Source organism: Puntigrus tetrazona, chromosome 13 (assembly GCF_018831695.1).
Source record: "Puntigrus tetrazona isolate hp1 chromosome 13, ASM1883169v1, whole genome shotgun sequence".
Taxonomy (NCBI): domain Eukaryota; kingdom Metazoa; phylum Chordata; class Actinopteri; order Cypriniformes; family Cyprinidae; genus Puntigrus; species Puntigrus tetrazona.
This window is the reverse complement of record NC_056711.1, coordinates 7,770,960-7,792,513: the sequence shown is the minus strand read 5'-3', so window position 1 is coordinate 7,792,513 and position 21,554 is coordinate 7,770,960. Positions and strand designations below refer to the sequence as shown.

Genomic DNA, 21,554 nt, shown 5'->3' with positions numbered 1-21,554 from the left:
AATGAACAAGACCTGCTTGCAGATCTTTGATCAACCAACAGAGACGATTGGTTTGAAGAAGGATGGAACTAGCACTAATTAGGTTTTGTGCTGTAGTATAAAGACTCGCATGATCAAGATATATTTATTGTACTGTTGGATTGTTAAAGTCCAACCCCCCTTGGATTCCTTGGATTCACATCTGGACTGTATAAACAAGGGATTTTATTGTGCTTTTGCAAATCCCTGGTAACTAAAATATGTCTCCGTTATCTTCTGGAGATGTCTCCACACTCTTGTTCCATCTGCAGGCCTTGTACACTTGCCAACAGCACTTTCTCTCCCCATAGGTTTTCAAGTCTCTACTCTTTTCTTTAGAAACATTCCTGTCTATCTCCGAACAATATAAGTCACGGTGCAACCAGCTGAAAGCCATGTGGAGCTTTTAGACAGTAAAGTATGGTCAACAAACCAGATACTTCACAATATGGTGGTAATTTACACAATTTGGATGCAAAAACGGGCTTGTGGGGAGTAGTATGGGTTATTGCGCGTTCTTTGTTTTTAAAATGAGTTTTTATCTGTAAGCTGTAATCATTTACAGAGAATTGAAAGTGTCTTGGAACTAAACAAAATATGTACCAAGTTGTTTTTCTTTCTTTTTTTTTCCCCATTGCGTTTTGTTATCCCAGTTTTGTTAATATTTTGTGTCACAGTGCTTTGGTTTCCTACAGCAGGATGTGCGACTTTTTTTTTTAAACATTTCAAAACAATAAACAAGAAGGAGGAAATGGTTCTTGTGATACTTCTTTTCCTTTCAAAGAAATGAAATTTGATGTGTCTCATACTGCTAAGTGCAGTTGTTTCAGTCATGTTGGACGTGTGTGAAAAGAGATAAAAGGTGATAAAGAGAGTAGGAGGAGCAGTAGCAAATCATTTTATGACTTACTATTTATACATCCTAATTTAGACTAAAGAATAGCAGATGTGGCAAGATTACCCTAAACCTGCATTGCACACATAAAGTAGTTATATATTCATAGGAGATATTACAATGTTTATTATTATTAGCTATTTTTAGGCTAGGTTATTTATGCTTTTAGGCCTATTATTATTACTACTACTACTAGTTATTACTATAATAGTTAATGTCTTGCTTAAACAGTAGACAGATAAAATATAATAGTCTAGTAAAATAAAGTGACTCACTAGATATTTATAAAATACTGCTTGTCTTCAGTACTCAATATTTGCTTGTCTAATAAATCGGTTGAGATCCCCACTGAATAATCGTAAAAGAGATTGGTTTGTTTTTGAAGTTCATTCCTCTCATAAGATGAAAGCAGGGATCCGTAAAATTACGGCAAAAAGACTGAGAATAGTGTACATAACTGTAATCAAAATACACTTCGAATTAAATCAAGCACAGGAAAACTGTTACTCTTAAGTGTAATTCGTGTATTGTGAAACTGCAGCTTCATGCTAAGGCAAAACAAATGTGATCTGCATTCTTATAATTTCCGTTTTACCAGCGTAACATTGCATTAAGTTGTGTAGCATTAGGCCGTGTGTTCATACCGAATTTATTTTACGCTTACAGTCTTGTGTACACTTTCACAACTCATTTCTAATCTTTTTAACGTAATTTAACCCTCATATGCTTCCTCGATGATGTCTCACACTCACACGCCAAGTCTTGAATGCGTGTGTGTGTGTGTGTGTGTGTGTGTGTGTGTGTGGGGTGGATGGGTGGTGTGTTGGAGTTTTTCAAACTGTAAGTACTAGGCGGAGGCATTGTGTGACATAAACAAAGAGGTAAGCCTTTCAGATTGCATAATTTAACTGCTTATTTATGTATATTTCCCAACACCCGATTAAATATTTTTAAAATCGCCAATATACTGCTTCGCTTTGTGCTTTTTTATTGTAAATACGTAAACGGACGTGAACTACCGAGCGCTGCGTTTCACGCAGAGATACGGCGCGCTCGCGCACTCTCCTTTCTTGTAAATAAATAAAACTGCGGCTTATTTTGACTTGCTGTAAAGATTGTATTTTTTTGTACGTTGTACGTTTGTAATAAGTAGGCAATTGTGAGTAAATTATGTTTTGACAGGTCTTGAGATGGTAAAGTTTGTTGGTTAGCCATATTGTGATATCTAGCTATTGGCATTGTTCTAGCTTTTATCGAAGAAAAACAATTCATATTATCATAGGACTGAAGGTGTTCTCTGCATTAACTTCCTAAAATCTCTTGAATGAGAATATTGAATGTTGTGGTAGACTGAGAGTTGCCTTGGCAGCTGGTTTTATAAAGTGAGCTGACAACTTTGCTAATCAACTAGCCACTTAGCTAACTAGTAAGAGGAAGAAGAAAGTGTAGGGCAGAGCTTGTGAGCCATCTTGTGTGTATTCGCTTACGATTTTTCATTATTGGATGGATGTATTTTATTGTAAGTTGTCTGTGGGGCATTCAAATATCCCGAGCCCATACCTGATGTGATAATAAAAAGAAAACAATTGTACACACGGATTTTTACCCCAGAATTACAGAACTGAACGTATTCGGTGGTTTGCAGCTGGAAGGTAAATAATTAATTCATAATAGGAATTATTATGATTACATAACACTGAACCGGGATGTTTAACCAGCTGTTTTATTATTATTATTATTAATGTATTTATTTAGCGAGACTTGTTTACAAATAACGGAAGCAAAATCTCAGTTCATATAGTTTTCTCTGTATGCTGCTGGTTAGTATTAGGGCATTTAATTTTCTTAATAAGGAACGGTTTTATTAATTATCATAATCATGTGATACATTAATCAAGATTTTAGGTTGTGAAATGTGAATAGTAGATGTTGTACATGAAGTAAAGCAGGCATTCCCAAACCTTTCAGTCAGCAGAACAGTTTTGATCTGAATGTTTGCTAGTACTCCATATGTTTATTTGAATGAATTAACAACATATCTGTGGTTCTGGTGTCATTTAATGGTCCCAGGGCATACCAGTAAACATGTGTAAAGAAGTTAATATTTTGTAAAAAATTATTTTTATTTGTACATTCATGTTTATCCACTTATGAACTACCCGCAACTACATACATGCTACATAGTTTTATGTAGACCTCAATTTTTGCTTGTAAAAAAAATACATTATAACAATATACAAAATATATTTATAAAAATGCTTTTTCTGAAAACATTTTATTTGTATATAATATAAATGATACAAAATATAAATGTATGTACATGTAAATATTTAGACACCACAAACACACCTTTTATTAAACACAAACTTTTATTAACTTTTATGCCATCTGTATGCTATTAATCGAGTTTAATCATTTAACAGCCCTTAAATAGGAAGTGTTTTCTTAAAGAACCTTTACCAACTTTTAGGGAAGTTTTTTTTCTTTCTTTCTATAAACGCACAGGAAGTTAACTACAAACTTTGGTCTTTTATTACTGGCATCGACTTGACATGTGGTGAACTGTGAATTTTGTAATATAACTCTTGTGCAATCCACTAATCCTCAGGATGTGACGTATTTTGGCATATATATTTTGGAGAATACGATAACGGCTCTCTAGATGTGTTACTGTGCTAATCTCAAATGTTCTTTTACGTTACAGAAGAAAATGCACTATTACAGATATGAAAACGCAGAGGTCAGCTGTTGCTACAAATACCTCATGTTCAGTTACAACATTATTTTTTGGGTAAGCTGATGTTTGATGTTCTTCCACCGCAAATCATGTTTAAATGGCCACCCTTCCACTTTTAACATTAGATAACATCTTTTTTTTACAACTCTTGCTCAGATGAGATGATCTGTAGACCGGCCCCACATTTTACGATTACTTGTTCCACTTAGTTTCACACTGTGTGCACAGATATTTCATACTTTCTGTGTTTTCGTTACTGGGTGGGTCATTTTGTAGCAAGTGAACACCCACTGCTGACACTTCACATATCAAGAGAAAAAGTCAGCCAGATGACGTTCGAGTGTTCATATTTACGTCAACAGGAAACAGAGTAACTCTAGCGTATTGCTGCAGTAGTTTGTCGTGTCCTCTCTGGGAAACATGGGAGGTTTCTGAGATAACCGCTTGTAACCTATTTTCCTGTTTTCAATACTGAACATGGCTTCTGTGAAACAAGTATTGTTATTATTGCACAGTGTGTTATAATTATATAATGACCTGTTTTAGATATGAATTATAAGTCTAACACTTTATTTTAATTTATCGTTATCCATACTTTAATTCACTTTAATTCACTTAATTTTAAAGCTTTTTATCTGTAGTATGTTTATAAACTGTATAATGTAATGTTAAAATTTTGGGGTTGTTAAGATTTGGTTTGAAAAATATTGAGCTTACAAACCTCAAACGTTTGAGTGGTTGTGTATTTCAACTTTATTAATGCAAACAGTGTTGCTTTTTTCAAATTTCTTGGTATTCTAGACATTAGTCACATCTGCATCATCTAAACACACATTCAGTTGTTTTGTCTAAACTTGACTATTCTATAATGCAACGTTTATTCATTCAATTCTTCCTGAAACTCTTCTGGTTCTCAGCTGGCTGGAACAGCATTCATTGCAATTGGCTTCTGGGCCTGGAGTGAAAAGGTAAGTAGACACTTGTTAAACTTCCTGTATCAGTTATCAAAAAATGCAGAAACGTTGCTATGTTTTTGATCTACTAAATGCAGAAAGATTTTATTCAACATCATTAAAAAAACTTATCACCTTCAAACTTTTGAATAGTAGTCAGCATGAATCATCATAAAATGGTGTGAGTTATGTGGCTGTGAATGTGTTTTTGTGGCTCACAGGGTGTTTTATCGGATCTGACACAAGTTACACGTCTACATGGTTTTGACCCAGTTTGGGGGGTGCTTGTTGTGGGCACAGTCACTTTCATTTTGGGATTTGCTGGGTGTGTTGGAGCTCTCAGGGAAAACATCTGCCTCCTTAAGTTTGTAAGTACTCATTCGATACTGAAGCCATCACATATGTTGGTCAAGTTCTAAAAAAAAAGAAAAAGAAAGAAGTTTCCAAAGGTAGTTTTTGCATGCCTTGCAGTGCCGGAGCTGTACAAGATTAGATCTCTAATGATGTGTTAATGTTTCCAGACATAAAAATGAACATATTATTATACTGTCAGATTATACAGATTTTTTTTTTTCTCTTTGCATCTTGACCTTGTCTTTCAGTTCTCTGGAGTCATCGGCTTCATCTTCTTCCTGGAGTTGACGGCTGCTGTGTTGGCGTTTGTGTTCCAGGGCCAAGTTAGGGAATGGATCAATGATTTCTTTTTGGCCAATGTAAAGGCTTACAGGGAAGACATTGACCTGCAGAATCTGATTGACTCTCTCCAGAAACTGGTGAGTCTAAGAGAGTTTTTAAGTATAAGCAAATATTATTAAATAAAATTCATGCTATGTACTCAATTTGCCATTTTAAATGTAAAAAACTATGCTTCATCACTCACTTTTCCATGTCTGTTTTCAAGTATTTGCGTGTTTTGTTTTATTTCTTTCCGCAGAATCATTGCTGTGGAGCTAAAGACCCCAACGACTGGAATCTAAATGTGTATTTTAACTGCTCAACTGATAACCCCAGCAGAGAGAGATGTGGAGTGCCCTTTTCCTGCTGCATCAGCGACCCTGCTGTAAGTTCTTCTCTTATTCACAGCAGCACTCCACAGAATAAAGAGATCTTTTCAGCATGCTGCACAGTCGTAAAAAATACTGTTTAAAAGAACCCATTGTGCTTTAAAGTCAAGGGCCAAGCATGTGAAGGACTCCCTCTGTTCGTGGTGGCCTTGTGCTCACTGCACGTATGTAATACCTAAAGGAATAGTTCACCCTTATGGCATTCTAAACCTTTATGACAGGTGTATTTACAGATGCTCAAAGAATGTTTACTTGTATTTTCACTTTTTAAACTATTTAACTGCCATTATATTATTAAACCGCTAATGTATTATTAAAAATGTCTTCCATGGAGCAAAAAAGGCATGCGGTTTTGTAACAACGTGAGACAGAGGAAGTGATGACAGAATTTAGATGTTCTTGTGAATCCCTTTCAACATGCTAAATGGTTCATATAGACCCTAAAAGTACAGTGAATATATGCCTTTGAAGGAACCTATGGCTTTTCTTTACAGGATACAGTGGTGAACACGCAGTGCGGATATGATATTAGAATGTCTGCCACACCGGTAAGTGCATTTTGAACAGTTGTACTAGAAAGACAGGTATTCTATTATTTGTCATTGTTGACCAAAGTTCTGCTTCAGTAGACGTTTCCTTACAAATGTTGTAGAGTGAGTTCTGCAGAAAGTGGAATAAATTAAAACACTTGTTAACTTCTGCGTGCCAGAAAATGTAGTAGTAAATGTTGAGGTTTTTAAAATTGAAGTTCAGTTTCTCTGATGGCAGCACTAATCTCTGTCAGATCGCATTTTCACGAATGTGGCACGTGTACAGTTGTTTTGTTCTTCTGCTCTCCACTCATAATCATTCTCTGTTTTTGCTCTGTTGGCAGTAGGGGAAATTGCATTTGGGAGAGCAGAATACCTGCAGAGAATAAACTTGTATATTGCTGCTATGTAGATGTAATAAAATGCACCATTTTCTTTTCCCCCAGTCTCACTGGAGCAACACCATTTATGTCAAAGGATGCATGATGGCTTTAGAGGAGTGGCTTCCACGCAATCTGTACATTGTGGCTGGAGTCTTCATAGTCATATCGTTGCTACAGGTATTGGATGTACTGGGGAAAAAAAATATTTTACAGCTAGATGTCACTCTCAGCACTTTCATTTTCCACAAAGCAACCAAAGGTTTAAAAAAAAAATCTAAACTACATTTTAAATGGTTAAAGTCATTTAAATCACGCTAAGCATGATCATTAATCATTAAAATGAAGTTGTAGGTCCTGGAAAGACATTTGCATTTTTACAGTATGTGTTGTTTGGAAGTTCACCTCAATGTAATGTTGTGTCTTGTGATTTTGCTTCTAGATGGTGGGAATCTTCTTGGCAAGGACACTGATTGGAGACATTGAAAAAGTAAAGTTTAATTATTACTGAGCTCTGATGTAACTGAAAGGGAGCTAAGGGCAATGGAAAAAGACGTGGATCTACATTTAATTTTCTACGTCTCTTTTTGTGGAGAAGAGGACTCTACACCATTCACTGGACCACCTTTTCAGCAATTCTATAGACTACATATTGAATACGCGGCTGCCTAAGCTCAGTTGGATACTGTCACATGTGTGCCTTGTCTCTTCTTCAAGTTTACCTCCAGTCCACTCCCTATTTTTATTCAAATATTTGTTTTTTTTAATAGGACAACCATTAACCAAACATTTGTATTTTTGCGACCACTATTAACCAAGCGGAGTATACTTAAGTGGCAACACGATGGGACCATAACCTGTAAACTAACCTGAAGTGTAATTTGTTATAAGTGGTCAACCAAGCTTTGATTACTGAAATGTAATGTATCTTACATGGTCCTGTTACATACACTCCAAAATCTTATGCGTACTTATTTGTTGTTATTGGGAACTGAATTAAGAATTGGTACAAAAGCACAAACTGGAACAAATTTAGGATGTTTTTTTAGAAGCATGTTTATTTTTCCTTGAAGATGAAAAAAAACGTGTCCTCTCACAGTAAAAAGTCTTATGAAAGAGAACAGTTTCACGCAGTTTTAACTGCAGTAAACGCATATCTTTTAATGTTTGTTGAGTTTTGTTGAATTTATTACTTAAGTCTTTCCGCGGACAGAAGGTCTGCATTTAATGTCAACCGCAAAGAGTGCAGAAGAAAATGATCAGGATCTGACCGGAAGTACTCGCATGTAAACGGAACACATCGGGAATACAGCTGCTTAGAAATCAAATGCCAGTGAGCCGATCCATTAGATCCTAAATGATAGAGGTAAGATACATCAGTATGTATCCTTTATATTACAGTAAGCAACTCATATGTGCTGTTATTTGTTCATTCTGTTTGATCATTTTTAACAGAATGTCTCACATTTGTAAATGGTCACTTTCTGTTGGACCTCTGCTTAACTTTTAAGATTCACTGGAAATTCACGTAGTCACCATATGGCTTATACTGATGTCAACATTGCCTTGAGATGCCAACGTTTACCTCCTTTTTTTCTACTCTTACTTCTTGACTTTTTTACGAAAATGCAGATTTTTGTGCCTTTTCTCTGGCATTATAAGGTTTCATAAAATGTATTGTATACCGTGTTAAAGCTGAATAGAATCATATCCATGATTAACCTTTTTTTACGGGTGCTTAAAGAATATTTACTTGTGTTTTCAATTAACAATTTAACTGCCAGCACGGCACAAACTACTTAAAATACATACCATTAATAATATTAATGTCTTCACACTTGAATTAGCCAAAAAAAACCCAATATGCATTCTGACATAAATGCAAACACCTGCCCGTCTTCACTCTTTCTACAGCCCAAAGACTTATCATTTTGAAGTTCTATCTTAGTATACTTATATGACATGACCTCTGAAATCTCATCAATGCAAAAAGAAAATTATTTAACAAGAAAAAGAAAGCATTTAGTTGATCTTTTTAATTCAGAGTGCACTATTTTATCCCTTTTTGGAGTGTCTGTCTGTGCCACTGTGTAGTGTTAAAGCTTAATAGAGTATTTACTAAAATGCAGTACAGTTTCCCTGACTTTGCTGCAAGAGCCTCCTTTTTTCATGAAGGGATGTTTTTTTTGTGTTGGATCTAGATGTTATTTGTTGTTGGATAATTGTTGTCTTTGTAAATATTTTCTGAATTCTTTTCAGCATTTTTATATTCAATAAAAAAAAAAGTTTGACATTATCAGCCACACTGTCTTTCGTCTTCTAAATGAAAAATGCTGGTTTATGAATTATGCTGGAATTATATTTTTAAAATCTTTATCCCATTCATATTTATATTTATATTCACATTTAATCACAAATACAGTTCACAAATCATTCTAATATGCTGAAGAGATTCCAAAAAGCCCTGATTTCTTTTTTTCCATGATTCTAAAATGAATAGAAATAGAATTTGTCAATTTTAAGTGTCCTTGCTGAATAAAAGTATTAATTTAAAATTAATTTAGAAACGGCTTAACCTGGTGGCTGATAATCCTCGTTTCTAGTAACGCTTACTATCCCAATCTAGTCCTGTTCCACATATTTTTGAAGTTATACGTGTTGCCAATATCTTCTTGCCCTGATATTTATGCACTTATACAGATTACTTTCCTTCATAAAGAAACAATTCATTGAAATAATCATGTTGTAAAAGTATGTTTTCCCAGAAAACTGCCTGGAGCAGGGACAAAAAACAAGCCAAACTATGTAACATAAAATCAGCCACCGATCAATCAATGATATCCGAGCTTCAGACTTCAGACAGGTCAGAAAGCTCCATTTCTTGAGAAAACCTGCAGTGAGGTACATTTGCCACGATCCTTGTGCGACTTTTCAGCCCATAAAGCTACTTATTTAGTTGCTGCATTTTCCAGTTCAAGTGATTTACAGCACACTAATTACAAGCAGAGTCATCCTGGAGAAACCTGGGGTGTCTTGCTCAATGGTGATAAAGCAGAAGCGGGATCTTGGTAACTTCGCCATTTCACGGTCACCTCTACATTAGATTGAATGCCTTTGACAATCCGTCCTAATAAAAAGTCCCATTATGGCCTTTTCTGGCAGTGCAGATGGAGTGGGAACATATTGCGAACAAATAAAAAAGACCATTGACCCTCTGTAGGATGATGTGCACATTTTGCTGGGTAAGAAGAAGTATAGAAGATCCGATTTCTCTCAGTGGAAGATGGCAAAAGCTACAATACAATAAAAGGATGGACTGAGGAAACAGTCTTTTCCTGTTGTTAAATCAGACCTTCCTTAGTTAAACTTTCTCTGGATGCATTGTTCCAGTGTCCACACTGGTTCTTATTTATCTTATCTTACGCCTCAAAGTTGTGTCTCTGCTTCACATAACATGTTTTACGAAAACCAGAAAGCTGCGTATTTTCCTTAAAAATCAGCACAGAACGCAAAAAAGGTTTTATGCATCTCTGTATACTTCGTATGTTCTGCTTCACGTGACACAATTTACCATGTTCAAAACCAGATTTTGTTATTTTTAATCAAACATCAGCGCAGAAAATGAAAAAAAGTATCACAAAGGTCTACCTAATTAGTATGACCTGCACCATTTAACAGATTCGCAATGTTTAAATCCTTAGTAAATAAATTTGCACAGGAAAAAAAACAACAACTTTCCGTTGAGGCCAGATCATAAGGCACTGTAACTCAGACGCAGAACATGTTATGTTTATTTTTGACCATGTTCTTTTAAATGCAGTGAACACCCTGCTACAGAGATTCGCCTCGGGAGTCTTTAGCGTGCAGGGAGTCACAGGAAAAGCCCTCCGAAGTCCACAGAGGGCCCAGTCCGCTTGCAGGCCTCCAGCAGCAGCTCTTTCCCTGTGGTTGTAATGATTTCCTCCTGAGAACAGACAGATGTTGCCATTTTCCAGCGTACTGTTCATTCTAATAAAATGAGCACGAGATTTGAAGACTGTTTTCTGATACACAAACGGCTGAAAATGATCTTATGCTAAAAAGGAGCTTGCTGTGTGTCATTCGATCTATTTTACATATTCAAACTCTTGTCAAACGTGGCCCGAAATAGCGAGGGCAGTCTTGTTTCCAGCGCTGCTGTGTAAATCTGACTTGCTTTTTTATTCATTCAGTGATTGTCATTGAATTCTGCGTGTTTTTCTCTCGGAGCTAAACCCGTTGTAATTTTCATATATATGTAGACAGGTTCTCTACAGTGTTTTTTTATTTATTTTTACCATATTGCAGAGGCGTGAAGCGGGAACGCTTGTTGACAGTTGTACAATGTCGCCTGCATTTGCATGTAACTAATGTCAGAGATTTCACAGCTTGTGACTCCAACTTTGACAGCATTCCAGAAAGTGAAATACGTATCCATGGTTACGCGGGCTATGCTGAAGGTTTGTGCAGATGCCAAGGCAAGCTCTCAGCTATTGAAAGTTGCTTTAGTACAGATTACATTACAGTGTTTGACTCCTAATCCATTCCTCAAACGTTCTGATGTTACAGCACTTTTAGAGATACAGAGACTTTAAGATGGACCAAACTTTAATCCTGCACATGCTGTCATGTATCTGGGCATCAGAGCTTCTCCACAGTAAAAACGTCGCTGTGGTTAATGCTGAACACTTACATCTGAAGCTACAAGCCCTAAATTGCTGCACAAGAAAGTAACTGTTCATTCCCAAACAACTAAAGGCAATTTATTGGCAAAGGCACTTTCTGTCATCATTTATTTACTTCACAATACGTGTCTAAACCTTACATTTTTCATGGCAAATGATAGGATGTTGTTTTACTTGATTGTGACATTTGCTTAATAAAACCCAGCTGCCAACGACTTTTTTTTTTTTTTTATATTTCTACTGAATTGTGAACCAGTTCATACCCTAAAAATATAGGCTACCTACTGCTACTCCATCAGAAAAATGTAAATTCTCTCATCATCTAATCACCCTCATGTCACCCTTAATATATAGCCAATGATTTCTTTCTTCAGATGAATATTAATAAAGATTTTAAAAACTAAAACATTCCATCACTTTGAGTGAGGGACTCCCAAAACTGATGTTTAAAAAAAAACCAAAAAAAAAAAAAAACACCCATACACACAAAAAATTACATGACAGGGATACTACCCCAGGAAATAATAAAAAAAAAATCTTTAAAGAGTACTTTAATCATGCCTTTGTTAATTGAGCCTTGAGCCTCACCCGTTTAATTTCATTAGACACAAAAGAGCAGTCTGGACACGCGCCGCTTCGGAACAACATGGTGAGAAAATTGCGTTATTTTCTAATTGTACTTATTGTAAGCGATTCACATAAACTATTTTAAAGTTTTATTTTGTACTTTCTGAGGCAAAAAAACCAATTGCCCCGCGTGTCCCACACCCTTACTGGTCTTTTACCTTGTGGAAGTTGATGAGGTCGGCGAGGGTGGCATGACGGTTTTGATCCACACCCAGAAAACTGTAATAGTCCCCAGAAGCATCGATAAGGAAATGCTTGAAACCGCTGGCTGTGCGATAGGACAGTGTGTAGCCCCATATCCTCTCACTGACCCGTACCAAGAAAGAGCCCTCGGCAGCATTCATAAGCAGTGTCTCTGAGTCCTCTCGGGAGATGATACCTTCAGCGTAGACATCACGAGAAACCGTCAGCGGAGCAGCCTTATAAACATTGATTTTGAATGCTGTTAATTATGTGTGCGCTAATTTTAAACTGTGGCCTGTTTGCCCAGTGTGTTTAAACATTAGCTGTAAGCTAATTTGTATGGTTAAAATATATTTCTTTCAAATGCAATAACTTACCGAATAGCGCTACAATTAAAATTCTAATCAAGTACTTTAAATATGATTTACTACGTTAGTCAACAGGTCAAAATAAGCGACTTTATTACAAAGTGCGCTTAATTATAGTCATTATAGCTTTTGAAGTACGCTCAATACAGTTAAGTAAACTTCTTTTTCCACGTGGATAACAAATTAAGAGTAGTTGTGTAGTTATTTCAGCATTGTTTCCGTTGTAATCTTGTTATCTCTGTAACGGAGTCATCAAGTGCCAGATAGAAAGTGGTATAGTATGTTTTTTCCATGTATCTCTCCCAGCAGTGTTGGTGTAAATGGACACCGTGGCTTGTGTATGTGTGTGTCAAGGGTATGATCGAGTGTGCGTCTGTTCTCCTATCTAGACGCATCTATTCAGAATCGCGCAGGCTGATGTGTGGCCCACATTTCGTTGGAGTTTCCGACACTCGCAAGCCTATTAATCTGCTCTCTTGTCATTTAACCAGGAGTCACACACTGTAACCCATTCTAACGTGACAAAGCTGCAGAACTCATGCCAGTAATTAGCCTAGCAAAGCCGTTGAATTATTGAGCACTCCCCCTCAATTTCTCTCTACTGTCTGTCCGTGTACAAGTAGACGCAGACACACACCGCCGCTCTCCATCTGTTGGTCGGCTAGTTTCTGGTTTCAAAACAAGGGCTGCATATTCCACACTCCATTTCTCTCTCCTTGTGGATCTGGGTGACAGTGTGTACAAGAGGGTAAAAGGGCAGAGATCTGTTATCTGCCTGAGAGGTGCTAGCATATGTCTGCTTCGCTGAAACTACTCTTGTTTTCCACTTGCTTGCGGGACGCTAGTCGCCAGCCACATTCTGCAATTAATGCTGACGTTGGAAAGCTATTCATGTCGCACACAATTTAACAGGTGATCATGGATTTTAATGCTTCGTATCGGATAACGGGAGACACCAGAGAGGTCATTAAGGAACCTTACCGTGGAACCACGGTGCGATAGCGTTGCTATTCCGTTCGTGTCCCGCTTGTTTTGGTTTCTGCTCTTCAGTGAACCAGAGAATAACCATTTCCCTGGAACTGGGCCGTGGTGTTTGCATCCATGCGGGGCTAATGGGAAAGAAAAGCACTAATTTACAGAATTACACAGTTCTTGATCTAAGGCATTCTTTTGAAAGGACCAGCCTAAGATGGTTTAGTGGTCTTAGATGGTCTCCCGATCAACAAGGTCTGGTCTGCCTATATTAGATCATGTAGGGCTGGATGAGCAGCTAAACCAACTGAACAATCCTGGTCTAAAGCTTCTTCTTCAGTAAGGACTTTTTTATGCACACATATGTAAGCGATTAAAATTATATTTCTACTGCCATATTGTTGTTGTATGATATTAGAGACTTTATATTAGAGACTATATTGCCAAAAGTATTCGCTCATCTGCCTTTAAATGCATATGAACTTAAGTAACATCTCATTATAAATCCATAGGGTTTAATACGATGTCGGTCCACCCTTTGCAGCTATAACAGCTTCAGCTCTTCTGGGAAGGCTTTCCACAAGGTTTAGGTGTGCGTTTAAGGGAGTTTTTGTCCATTTTTCCAGAAGCACTACTATATTCAAAGCACTTGAATATAGTATATTCTATATTCAGTGTCACATACTGTAATTTCTCTACAGAATGGTTACCTGTCCATTAGTGGTTGTGCTGCTGTTGTACTATGTCTGCGGCTTTGTCTTCGCCGGTACAGAGGGGGTTCTGCACGCTGAAGGCCGGGCCTGGGACGGACTTCATTGCCAGAAACAGGACTAACAGATGGTTCAATGAAAGTGCTGTGTCTCCGGTGGGATTGTTTCTGGAAATGGCCACTCAAGCCAGCTACATGACCTTTCTCTATAGCCCTAAGTGACTGACGCTTATACTCATCTCTTGCCCAGCGAGCCTTTCTTGTCATCTCCTCATCAGCTTCTTTGGAGCGACGTACTAAAGAGAAAGAAATGGAAAAAATAGATGATTGGATGAAGAAAAAAGATATATCGCATGCAACTTTAATGGAAAATCCAGCTAACTTATATAAAGCTTATAAATGCTGTGGAAAGTGGGTTTTGGTGCAGGTATCTGGTTTCTAGTTGGTCTAAGTTAGATTGTCTTTGTCTTTGTAGCAACAAACTAGCTGCTATACAGTTATATTAGAATGTTGACTAGGTAAACTAATTGAACATTGACTAGATAGTTAGTCAAGCAACTAGTCTCTATCTCTATCTCCCTGTCTATATATATTTGTATATATAAACATGGTAAATGGTATTTATCAGGTTACATTTGATTAATTTTAATTTACTTTTTTTTTTTACATTCACACAACAGGCTAAATAGATATTTGTAAATGTTAAAAAGAGACAGAAGAAGGGGGATGACAGATGAAAAAATGTAGATGAAGCAATAACATCTTCACTCACATTGTTCCTCCCACTCTTTGTCACGTTGTTCGCTTCTTTTTTGTTCTTGCTCAAGGGACATATATAGCTCCTTCGCCCTTTTTTCCTCTGCACGCCGTATCTCCTCCTCTTCCCTCTGTCTTTCCTCTTCCTCTTGTTTCTGTGCGAGAGTAACACAGTTTTTTTTTTTTTGTGCCAGAGAGTGTTGACAAATCAAATGCACCTCAGTCCTTACTTAGCCTCAGTATGTTGTTCTAACTCTTGCAGCACTAATGAATTAGCACTAGTGGCTCATTAGATGTGTTGAAATGGAAATCATTTGGTTGAATAATTAATCCTCTAGGACACTAACATGTGGCAGCATGGTTGTTTGAGATACTTAAGCCATGTAATTATTGGCATAAGGTAATTACCAATGATGCGTTATCTGAAAACAGACACTCCTTGTCTAGTCCAAAAAAGATGACTGCTGTTTAGGTCATGAAAGTTGCTATGGAAAATATTGTTCATTCTTGTTCATTTAGTGTGGAGATCTTTGTCTTTGAGTTTGCTGACATAGTTGATCTTTATTGAAGTGTCTTCGCAAATAACCGAAGAACGTCTACCTAAAACAACTTTTAAAAGTTTCACCCATTTTCCTTTCGCTCTTTTCTTTACATTGTGCCTCAACAGCCTTTTTAAAGATTTCTTAAGGAGTATTGTGAGAGAAACACTTCAAAGTTTAATGACTCAGCACTTTCCAGTAAGAGGGATGATATGTGGGCTGTGATAAATGAGCTCTTTAATATTTGACAAGTTTCTTTAGAAGGTCTCATTACCAGGCCGCAAATCATGGCTAACCATCAAGGCCTCTTTGGGAATCTGCAGTGTGGATATTGAAAAACGGTCATGCCGTCACACTCGTCTGCCCTGACTCCTCCTACATTCTGCCATTTTCTTTTCTTCCTCTTTGAAAAGATATTGCCATCAGTGCAACTTCTGAATAACTAATCCTGAAGCACTGGAGATGACTTTAGGATCTTATCTCAAAGATTAATAGACTCTGCCCTCGCTTTCCCACAGCTAAACATTCTTATTCGTCCTTATAAAGTTGACATGTTTTTGACTTGTCACAGTACTATGCATCTAGATTTTGGGTCAAAGACATCATTTTAAATATGCCTTAAAATATATATTCACATATATACAATGGTATATTTTCTTTCTTTTCTTTAAAGTTTGATATGTTTTGGAAGGCATAAATTAAAAAAGTGTGATTCAACAAAACTTCACTGTTAAAGAAGTTGAAGTTAAAGAAGACCCATGACATGAGAATTTGACATTCATCAGTTTGTGTCATGTCATGTCATGTGACTCCCCAAAAACATATGATATTTAATAATGAAGAATTGTAATAAAAATAAAAAAAAGTTCAAGATGTGTTCGCTCAGATGTAGATGTAAGCAAATAGTATTGTATAACATGTTTCTTACATTTGAATAAGTTTCTAGAAAATACTATAAAAGTACTCTGAAACTAACATTAATTCACAAGTACGTTTTTAAATGCTTGAAATGTGTTTTAAAGCAGGTTTTTAATAGATTTTTCCTATTAATTTTCCTGTGCGCTCTTATTTGTTATCGATCCTTTTTAACGACTGCTTTTCACAACAACCAAAAGCAGCTTCAGCATTGTGTAATACATTTTCCGTTTCGTTTAGCCTCAAAATGGGAAGCAACTAAGACATGACAAAACAAAAGTCCATAGTTTTAGGAAACTAAAAAAACCCCACTCGGCCTTGGTTTTTGTCGTTGATGCACTAAGTTGCCCTCCTGTTGGTTTCAGATTGAGTATTGATTGCCTGGTTGTTTTCCTTATTGTTCTCTGTCTTTCAAAGGGAGGTAGAGAGAATAGAAGTACAAGGCTCACCTCCACATACTGCAGCTATTCCACACACTTACCTAAATAATTTACAGACACTTTGGTGGAAAACAACATCCACCAAACGAATGTTAGGCCCTGAAGGTGGACAACATTGCAGGTCTCCAACAAGTAATTGATCACTTGACTCCTACTGCTAAGTTAGTCCCCTAACTTTCAGGCAGATGGTTTGGATCTTTGTGGAACGCTGGCAACCGTTTTATCTTGCTGAGGCCAATTAGTGCATTCTCATTTTGCAGCACATTTAGAAGTTTGAGGGTTTTGTTGATCAATCACCTTTAGTTTCTCCCGTATCCGTTCCTCCTCCTGTTTTGCTGCCTTCCTGTCCTCAGCTTCTTCCTTCCACTTTCCTGCAACTAAGCGTGCTTTTTCCTTTGTGATGGCATCTCTGAACTTTTGCTTTATTTCTTCTTCTTTCTTTCGCCTTGGCAGAAAATGAAGTGGAAAATCTTTTAATGAACCAGATTGAAAAAAAACTGAAAAAACCCCAAAACGATTTAAGTTTAGAGGAATGAAATGAATTTTCTATATAAACAAAATCTTATATTTCTTTGTGGCACTCTGATGCATGATGCTAAATCTCTACAGGAAAATATTTAATATTTTATGTTTTTATTTTGGAAATAAAAGAACTTTCTAATCTAGTCAGTTGATACAATCCTCACCATAGCTCCTGGGCTTCTAGCTGAGCCTGTCGCCTGGCTCTCTCCTCCATCAACTCTTTGACAATCATCTCATATGATTTGTCTCCAGGGGCGTCCCCCATTACCCAGACCCAAACCTCGCCATCTCTTCCCTGCAGCCACTGTACACTCTTTCTGTTTTCTGGAGACAGTGATAAAGGCAGATGTGAAACCAGACTAGATTATATTTTAAAGTGATAGTTCATCTCAAATTAAAGTGGTCATCATTCACTTACTCTTGTGTTCTTTCAAACCCATGAGATTTACATACATTTTAAGCAATTTAGAGCTTCTGTCCATTCATAAAAAGTCTTTGTACTGTTTCCATACAGTATTTGATGTGCTCAATGTGTATATCAATGTTTATCTAAATAAAACACAGCCTAAATTAAATCTGTATCTTATGTAATCTTATGTCAATTGATTATGCTTTTTTTAGATGACTTGGATTAAACTACAATGTTACATAACAGAACTATGTTACATGCAAATAAAGAAGATTTGACACAAAGAGTGTCAGTAGAGATGTTGATATATTCATTCGCATTTTGTCAATAAAGCAAGATTTTCTGCTAATCAAGAAGCCGCTTTACTGATGAGATGTTCATGAATATATCAATGAATATATCGCCCAGCCCTACTGTTAATATGTTGTTTAGCTGTAAGTGTAAAAATACATTGCACAGACAAATATAAAAAAATTATATATTTTTATATATTGCTGTTTTATTACCATATTGACACATTCGTTGCGTGAGCTCAGAAGAGAATAGATGAACAAGAATAGCACAAATTAAACTAAACAAACTAAATAGGTTAGTTTTACAACAGATATATAGGACGTATTGGGCTTTAAAATAATGGCCACTGTCCCACCAGCATTACCAAGCTTGCAAGAGCCAGGAAAAATATTTTAAAAACTTTCTTACGCTGTTTTGGACACTAATTTCTTTAACGATTTATTAAAAGTAAATTGGGGTTTGTTAGATTTTTCAAAAGTTTTGAAGAGTACAGTAGCACACCATGAGTGTATATTAGCACTGCTAGAGTGCTTGTTCACTCTTGGGATCTGATAGAGCACTCGGACTCAGATTTGGCAGACACAATCTGATTACATGAGCAAAGTTAGCCTCGCCAGACTCACCATCTCTTTCCTTGGTCAGGGGTCTTTCCCAGCTTCCTTCTTGGCTTTCATGCTCTGTCCATCGTCGCACCTGCTCCTGACGTATTTTGTAGAAAAGAATCTGCTTCTGCTCCTCATTTAGTTCAGCCAGAAGCTCTGGATCTACAAACATGTCTCTCAAGATCTGTTGCATCATTCTGGACTGCCAGAATCTCCTCTCCAGGAGCACGCTGGGAGAACTGCCAGATATATTTGGAGCAGAATTCTTTGAGTCAAACAAGGTGAAGAGTTAACTACCATTTCAGGATGCTTGCCTGGAACAGTCTGCAACGTTTTAAACCTAAGTAAGTCTTCAACTCCAAATGCCATGAGACAGTAACATAGTTTCAACTTTATTCATATTGACTTTTATGTGTTGGTTTTATGAGAATTTTTTGCTAGTTGTGGCAAAACATTTTGCAGGTTGTATCAGAATACAAGTCACAAACCTACTGTTCAAAAGTTTGGAATCATTATAAATTGCAATAAATTGTTACTTTTTGAAATTATAACTTAAAAATTTAGTACCAAGTCATGTTTGTATCCACTTGTAGTTTTAAACGCTCCTGTGTGTTTTTGTGCGCATGTTTTGGTTTCAAATGACAAAACCACAAGTTTACATGTTTTTTGCAGCATTGAGCATTGTAGTCAATTACAGGTATCCCTGTGGAAAACAGTGGCCAGTCGGAGGTGTTTTCCGTAGGTCAATCAGAATTGTTTCATAGGTTTACACCTTTAGACGCTTGCAGATCTACCTAATAAAATCAGAGAGAAAAAACGCATACACACAGTGTAGTTGGCCATTAATCGACACAATTTTCTCATGCGTAAGCTTTGTCACTTTGTCACAAATAAGAGGTTTGCTTTCTCTACAATCTCTGCATAATCCATTGACAATTTGAAAAGCTCATGTGTACTATTTCAAGAGTGACAAACAAGTGTAAAAAAATCAGATAAATTATTCTGTCAGTCTTTGCTTGCACTAGCTATATCACTTCCGTGCAGTACAGTGCTAAAATACATTGAAATTATTATAAAATGATGATTTTAAAGTCCTGAAAATTAGTGAGTGAAAATGCAGCTATTGAGTGATCCTCTGCCATCATCTACTCATCCATCCCTCCTACTATTTTATTTTCATTTACCATTCTTTGTTATTCTGCTCATTCTATCTATTTCTTTTTATTTGCCAGTATCAGATGTTATATTTTCACTAAAAGGCCAGTGTCTCAGAGTCTCCACTAAAGTAGATGAAGCTGGTCTGTGTCTGTGGTGAGTACTGTTCAATGAGGCTGCCAGCTGAGCTCCAGTAAGAGCTCGGTTTCTCAAACTTGGGACTCTGATGTGCTTGTAATCTTGTTGTACATCTGGGCCATCCACTTCTTACTTCACGCTGGTTAGATCCTGCCTTTCTTCTTTTAAAATAGTAGGGTATGTAAGAACCTCTCTTGAAAGAACAGCAGACTCATTAGTTTCTAGAGTATTTTTTGAAGTCTTTAAAAGCCTCACTTTATGATAATAAAGATTAATAAATAAAATAGTTATTTCATTTAAACATTTTGATAATACTTTACCAGTACACTTGGTAAGTACTTACATTTGTCACATTAGTTAAAGCATTTTGCACTTTAAGACATTTTAAATCTTTAATTCAACAATGATGAAATTGTATAAAGAAACTTTAAAATAGGAAATATTAGCAGATAAATGCTGTACTGTTACTTCTTTTTTGCTCTTTTCTTTAAACAATTAAATGTTACTATGGTGAATCGATATATAAATGTGATTCCAAACTTGTGAAAAGTGGTGTATTTTTAACGTTTTTATTCCACTGTATTCTTTTCATTTATCAGTTACAGAATACAAATGTTTTCTCAACATCTTAAACAAGAAATACAAAAAAGAGAATCAAATACAAAAAAGAACAAGTGTCATAAACTCTTAACAGTTGTTTTCTACACAGAAAATCAATAGCTATAGCATTCGTCAGCACTCTGCTGTCTGTGTTCCTAGGTCAGTCTTTTTCTGCATTATTCATCTTACTGACCTGCTCTGACTCCTTCAGATCCCTCTGTGTCCTGCCAGCATGGAGCTTCTCGCTGTGTCATTGAAGAGTCGAGCACAGCCAGCTGATTGCTGGTGAACACAGTGGTGCGGTATAGTGTCCCATCAGATCCATGATGAGGGTTTGTCTGGTTGCATCTATGTTGTGACGGGCCTCTGGTGTGCTCTGAAGGTCAGAAGTGTCCCACAGGTGAATGGACAAGCACTGCTGTCAACCTATAATGCAACTGGATCTCTCTCGCTCGCTTTCTTTTGCTCTCTCATCTCGGTGTGCAAACAGGCACACGCACCGAGAGAGAGAGAGAGAGAGAGAGAGAGAGAGAGAGAGATACTGCTAATGTAATTAGAAACCTCTCTGTTGTCCTATCTAGGGTTCATCTGGGCCTATTGCTCTCTTCATTAAGTCTGTCCTCCTGCGGTGCGCTACTAATGCCTTTGCAAGACAGACTTTGAATTATACTAGAAGAAAATATAACGCTGCTGGCTTATTTGGCATGAATTAATAAATGCTTTTTTAAATTGCTCATTTAATATCCGTGTAAAGCATCACCTTAAACACAGATTGAACGTAGTAAATCCTTGTGACTTGTATCTGTGCATCTGGAGAAATGACTGAAAGTGTGTTGGTGTATTCGAATAGTGTCTTAGTGCTTTTAATGTTCTCAGCTGGGCACCACAAGCAACCACATGGTGCATAGTTATCTCTCCTTTCGCTTTCTCTCTCCTTCCTTTATCTTTGTGTGTCAAGGTTATAGTTCCTTTTCAAAAGATCCTTGCGTGTTTTTCTCGTACAGCCTTGATGAATGTTAAACAGCAGTGCCTATTCATGCAAGTG

General features: G+C 36.8%; 2 protein-coding genes across 4 annotated transcripts; one reads left to right on the top strand and one right to left on the bottom strand.

Annotated features, from left to right (window-relative positions):
* The first annotated feature begins 1,649 nt into the window (after nt 1-1,649).
* On the top strand, nt 1,650-8,876 carry tspan14 (tetraspanin 14). 2 transcript variants are annotated; one of them, XM_043255337.1, is made up of 9 exons: nt 1,650-1,794; nt 3,618-3,704; nt 4,568-4,618; nt 4,825-4,971; nt 5,206-5,376; nt 5,538-5,663; nt 6,162-6,215; nt 6,644-6,757; nt 7,020-8,876. In XM_043255337.1, exons 2-9 carry the CDS (start codon nt 3,624-3,626, stop codon nt 7,086-7,088), a joined length of 813 nt encoding a protein of 270 aa, XP_043111272.1. In that variant the 5' UTR covers nt 1,650-1,794; nt 3,618-3,623; the 3' UTR covers nt 7,089-8,876. The 2 variants fall into 2 exon arrangements, with proteins under 2 accessions (XP_043111272.1, XP_043111273.1); XM_043255338.1 differs by lacking the exon at nt 1,650-1,794 and adding an exon at nt 1,895-2,565.
* Nucleotides 7,173-20,954, bottom strand: sh2d4ba (SH2 domain containing 4Ba). Of its 2 annotated transcripts, none has more exons than XM_043255336.1 (9): nt 20,703-20,954; nt 18,638-18,881; nt 17,476-17,635; nt 17,087-17,234; nt 14,912-15,050; nt 14,141-14,435; nt 13,440-13,567; nt 12,066-12,286; nt 7,173-10,541 (listed from the first exon to the last, which is right to left on the bottom strand). In XM_043255336.1, the coding sequence occupies exons 2-9, from the start codon at nt 18,810-18,812 to the stop codon at nt 10,449-10,451; spliced, it is 1,359 nt and encodes a 452-aa protein (XP_043111271.1). In that variant the 5' UTR covers nt 18,813-18,881; nt 20,703-20,954; the 3' UTR covers nt 7,173-10,448. The 2 variants fall into 2 exon arrangements, with proteins under 2 accessions (XP_043111271.1, XP_043111270.1); XM_043255335.1 differs by having other exon boundaries at nt 18,638-18,855.
* Nucleotides 20,955-21,554: the final 600 nt, after the last annotated feature.